This window comes from Bos taurus, chromosome 19 (assembly GCF_002263795.3).
Source record: "Bos taurus isolate L1 Dominette 01449 registration number 42190680 breed Hereford chromosome 19, ARS-UCD2.0, whole genome shotgun sequence".
NCBI lineage: Eukaryota > Metazoa > Chordata > Mammalia > Artiodactyla > Bovidae > Bos > Bos taurus.
The window spans coordinates 9,994,001-10,000,000 of NC_037346.1; the positions used below are offsets into that span (position 1 = coordinate 9,994,001).

A 6,000-nucleotide genomic window follows, 5' to 3' on the forward strand; every position below is an offset into this window, starting at 1 on the left:
TATATTCCCAAGAGGAACAAGACTGCAGCATTTCTCACCCTGCTCCAAGATACCTGTGGCTAGGCTAAATTCAGGTATATGTGGCCAAGAGGCAGGGATTCCCTTCTTCCATCCAGACCCAAGGCTCTACCTTTAATGCAGCATGTGAAGAAACTGGGGCCCAGATCACCCTTGCCACAAGTCACTCATAAAGCAGAAGTTCCAGGCCTCAGAAGACCAACTGAAAAGAGTTGAGGCTACAGCCCCCAACTCTCCCACTCCCACTGGCTCAGCTTCTAGAGTGGGAGAAGTAAGCACACCTCTGTCCTCACTCTAGCTTCAGAACTCTGGCTCAGAAATGTTGCCTGTGAGAAGCAGGCTATAAAAACAGAGCCACAGAAAAAGGTATAACACTATTAAGAACATTAAAAAAAAAAAACAACCCTCAAATGGAATCCAGCAAAAAAGAAAACTAGGAATCCAGCCAAAGGTAAGGAGTTACACACCATGGCAGAGTAGAAATTATCCAAGGAACGCAAAGTTGGTTTAGAATCTGAAAATGAACTAATGTAATACACCATATTAATAGAATAAAAAATAAAAGCTACATGATCATCTGAAGAGATGCAGAAAGAGACTTTGAAAAAACCAATACCCTTTCATAATAAAAACACTCAATAAACCAGATGGGCATCTATGGAAAACTCATAGCTGACATCACATTAAGTGGTCAAAGACTGAACTTTCCCTGTAAAATCAGGAACAAGATAAGAAAGAATGTCTACTCCCACCAATTCTATACGATGTTCTATCCGGTAAACTTAGGAAAGAAAAAGAGATAGAAGGCACTCAAATTGGAAAAGAATAAGTAAAACTATATCTATTTACAGGTATAATATTACACATAGAAAAATCTAAAGAATCCATTAAAAAAAGATTAGAATTCATAAACAAGTTAACAAGGTTGCAGGATACAAAAAATCTGCATTTTCATGTACTTACAAAGAACAACCCACAAAAGAAATTTTAAAAGAAAATTCAATTGCATTTACAATAGCATGAAAAAGAATAAGATCAAAGAACAACCCACAAAAGAAACTTGAAAAGAAAATTCAACTACATTTATAATAGCATGAAAAAGAGTAAGATACTGATGAATGATTTCAAAAATGTATAAAACATATACTCTGAAAACTACAAAACACTTGAAATATTAAAAATTTCTGATTGGCAAAAGACCCTGTCAATATGAAAAGATAAGCTAGAGAATGAAAGTTATCTTCAAAGCATTTTCCAAATTCAGCAAAGGACTAGTACCTAATATGCAAGTGAAAGTGAAGTGAAGTTGCTCAGTCGTGTAGACTCTTTCAGACTCCATGGACTATAGCCTACCAGGCTCCTCTGTCCATGGGATTTTCCAGGCAAGAGTACTGGAGTGGGCTGCCATTTCCTTCTCCAGGATCTAATATACAAAGAATTCTCTAAACTCAACAGTAGTTGCTAGGAGGAAAGAGGGCATTATTGTTTTATGGGTACAGACTTTAGTCTGGGAAGATGAAAAAAAAGCTCTAGGGATAGATAGTGGTGACGGGTGTGCAACACGAATATTTAATCCCACTGAATTGCCCTTAGAAATTATTATGTATGCATGCAAGCATGCAGGCTCAGTCACTCAGTCTTGTCCAACTCTATGCAACCCCATGAACTGTAGTCTGCCAGGCCAGTCTGGGATTTTTCAGGCAAAGTACTGAAGTGGGTTGCCATTTCCTTCTCCTGTGGTTATATATATTTTATCATTAAAAAAAAAAAAAGTTCCAATTAGAAAACAGGTAAAAGACACGAAGAGAAATTTTACCAGTGAGGATATGCCTATGGGAAATTAGGCACATGAAAAGATGTTCAACATCATTAGCTAACAGGGGGAAGTAAATTAATACCACAATGAGATATCACAATGACTAAAATAAAACCTAGGGCAATACTAAATGCTGCGAAAGTGGACCATACATATACTGCTCATAAGAATGCAAAAACTAGAAAACTACTTGGCAGTTTCTTCAAAAACTAAACTTTCAATTACCATACAATCCAGCAGTTAAACCTATCCAAGAGAAATGGAGATTTAGGTTCACACAAAATTCTGTACATGAATGTTTCTAGTAGTTTTATTTATAGTAGCCCCAAACTGAAAACAATCCAGATGTTCTTCAACAAGTGAACAGTTGAACAAATTGTAGTGTATCCACAACACAAACCATTTATCAGCATTAGAGCGAACAAACTACCTATGCACACAATAACATGGATGAGTCCCCAGAGAATCAGGCAGAGTGGGGAAAACGCCAGCCCCTAAGTGTTACATACTGTATGATTCCATTTACATAACATCCTTTAAATGACAAAATTATAGAAACAAGGAAAACATGGGTGGTTGCAAAGGAAGAGGTTAGGTGGGGAAAGTAGGTATGTAATAGAACAGCAACCTATGGGGCACTTGTGGTGATGGAAATGTTCTGTATCTTGCTTATGTCAATCAATATCCTGGCTGTGATGTCTGTTACTTACTACTGGGGAAAATTGGACAAAGGGCATATGGACTCTTACATTATTTCTCACAACTGAAAGTGAATTTACAATTACCTCAAAAAAAAAGAAAAAAACAAACAGCAAGAAGAAAATGCATACTGCTATCATAAAGACTGAGGTGGAGGGAAAGAACAAGGCCTGTGCTCTAGCTAACTGAAAGTTATTTATAATAATCATTATCCAAATCAACTATGTTCCTAGTTCCCTATCTATTAGAGGAGGGAACCGACCTTAATTTGTAAAAGCTAACAATGTATGTTCCTGAGAAGGTCAAATTGGGTGAGCCAGTGGCTCAGCAGTAAAGAATCTGCCTGCAATGCAGGAGATGCAGGTCCAACCATGGTCCAAGAAGATTCCCTGGAGGACGGCATGGCTACCCACTCCAGTATTCTTGCCTGGAGAATCCCATGGACAGAGGAGCCTGCCGGGCTACAGTCCACAGGGTCACAAAGACACAACTCAAGTGACTGAGCACAGTACAGATGTTCAAATTGGCTTAACTGCGCTATTTCTATGAATTATACAATATACTTTGAATCAAGCTATTAATGTAGATGCATGCAAATAAAGAGAACATAATCAAACACTTTCTAGTGGAAAAAACATTCAAAGTCAATCTGGGGACTTCTCTGGTGGTCTGGCGATTAGTACTCTGCACTTCCAATGCGGGGACCTGGCTTCAATTACTGATCAGGGAACTAGATCCCACATGCTGTAAAGAAGAGTTTGCATGCCTGAACTAAGGATCCTGCCACAACAAAGGATCCTGCAGGCTACAACAAAGATCTAAGATCCTGCGCATCATAACTAAGAGAGCCAGCAGAGCCAAATTAATAAATATTTCTTTTAAAAAAGTCAATATAATGAAAGGCTGTGAATCAAGCTTAATGGAAAATACAATGCCCTCAAAACTACCCTGAAAAAAGCCAAGAGATCTAACAGTCAAAGAAATGAATTCAGGTAGAACCATATATGCTATTTATCAAGATGATTTCACTTCATAGAATCACCATCTTAAACAACTTTTCATGTTAGTTCAAATGAAAATGAATAAGTTTTATTTTATATGTTTAAAAAAATCAGTAATAATGATTTCTGATTTGGTAACTTAAAGGCTTCACATTTTAACTAACCCTTTAAGACAATTTGCCAAGTATTCTAATGAGGGAACTTTAGGTGCAAAAGGTCTATTTTGAGGAGTTAATACAATGAGAACTGTATTTACTTTATCTCAAATTCTCTCATAAAATTTTATGTGGAGAGAAAGAGAAACATAACAAAGTAAAACATTAACATTTGGGGAATTAATCTGTTACTATTTTTGCAACATTTCTTACACATGAAATAACAACAAAATTAAAAGTTAAAGCTATAACTAAAACTCTATTTGGATCCCAGAGATGAGAGGGAGGGAACTCACTCTTCCTTCATTTATATAATATAGGGTAAATCAAGGGGAAAAAATGCTTAATATCCCCAGTTTTAGAAAGAAAAAGAAAGTGAAAGAAATAAAGAAAGAAACTGAAGTCGCTCAGTTGTGTCCGATTCTTTGAGACCCATGGACTGTAGCCTGCCAGGCTCCTCTGTCCGTGGGATTTTCCAGGCAATACTGGAGTGGGTTGCCATTTCCTTCTCCAGGGGATCTTCCCGACCCAGGGATGGAACCCGGGTCTCCCGCATTGCGGGCAGACGCTTTACCGTCTGAGCCACCACCCAGTTTTAGGCCTAATATAACTACTGTGCTTCTAGTAATTGTCACTCAGATATTTACAGCTGTAGTTAGTGTGCGACACTCACATCGTCTCCTCGTCAATGTCATTCTCTTCAGTGTTGCTTGTGGCTGTGGAACTGGCAGAAGAGCTGCTGCCATCGAGCTGATTCGCTTCATCTTCCCCAACGAGATCCAGGTCCAGGTCTCCATCGGAAAGCTCATGCTAGATTAAGGCAAAGGAACAAGATTCTATCTCACATGTTTCCACTCAGCCTGGACTAAGCACCTAAAAGGTACTCATCTGAATTCGCTGCTGCTGGGCCTACACTGCTGAGCCCTGTAGAGATAAACCACACAACCACATTACCTAGGACCACCACCAAGTCATTTCTGCCAATTGCAGCTGGAAATGGTTCATACAGTCCACACCAACTTCCTCACAGAATAACATTTAAAATCATCATTCCTCAAGGTCTGCTGCTGCTGAGTTGCTTCAGTCATGTCCGACTCTGTGCAACCCCACAGACAGCAGGCCACCAGGCTCCTCTGTCCCTGGGATTCTCCAGGCAAGAACACTGGAGTGGGTTGCCATTTCCTTCTCCAACTGGCTATGGCTAGTAACTGCCTCCAACTTTCAGTGGCCCTACCTACAAACTCCATCCTTCCTTTAACTAATTCTATCAAAGGTTAACTGTTACACCTGAGTTCTCCATTCCAACGTCTAATATTCCTAAAAGAGTCTGTTATGTCAATACACGTGCCGTAATTTTCAATCTTTCTCCCCACTGACTCCATCAATTATAACATACACCTGAAGCTTCCTGTCTTCACTTCATCTCAGTCGCTCAGTTGTGTCTGACTCTTTGCAACCCCATGGGCTGCGGCACACCAGGCCTCCCTGTCCATGATCAACTCCGGGAGTTTACTCAAACTCATGTCCACAGAGTCGGTGATGCCATCCAACTATCTCATCCTCTGTCATCCCCTTCTCCTCCCACTTTCAATCTTTCCCAGCATCAGGGTCTTTTCCGAGGAGTCAGTTCTTTGTATCAGGTGGCCAAACTACTGGAGTTTCAGCTTCAACATCAGTCCTTCCAATGAATATTCAGGACTGATTTCCTTTAGGATGGACTGGTTCGATCTCCCTGCAGTCCAATGGACTCTCAAGATTCTTCTACAGCCCCACAGTACAAAAGCATCAATTGTTCTCCTCTCAGCTTTCTTTATAGCCCAACTCTCACATCCATAAATGACTACTGGAAAAACCATAGCTTTGACTAGATGGATCTTTGCTGGCAACGTAATGTCTCTGCTTTTTAGTCTGCTATCTAGGCTGGTCATACCTTTTCTTCCAAGGAGCAAGAGTTAATTTCATGGCTGCAGTCACAATCTGCAGGGATTTTGGAGCCCAAAACTATAAAGTCTATCACTGTTTCCATTGTTTCCCCATCTATTTGCCATGAAGTGATGGGACCGGATGCCATGATCTTAGTTTTCTGAATGTTGAGTTTTAAGCTAACTTTCTCACTCTCTTTCACCTTCATCAAGAGGCTCTTTAGTTCCTCTTCACTTTCTGCCATAAGAGTGGTGCCATCTGCATATCTGAGGTTATTGATATTTCTCCCGGCAATCTTGATTCCAGCTTGTGCTTCCTCCAGCCCAGCGCTTCTCATGACATACTGTGCATACAAGTTAAATAAGCAGGATGACAATATACAGCCTTG

The 6,000-nt window shown here is 39.9% G+C and overlaps 1 protein-coding gene across 6 annotated transcripts in view; it reads right to left on the reverse strand.

Moving 5' to 3' along the window:
• The window catches only part of TRIM37 (tripartite motif containing 37), a 151,462-nt gene that overhangs the window by 55,741 nt on the left and 89,721 nt on the right, over positions 1–6,000 (reverse strand). For all 6 annotated transcript variants that reach the window (XM_024980481.2, XM_005219934.4, XM_024980480.1 and 3 more), the window contains 1 exon segment: positions 4,363–4,499. In XM_024980481.2, coding sequence (XP_024836249.1) covers positions 4,363–4,499 — 137 coding nt within the window.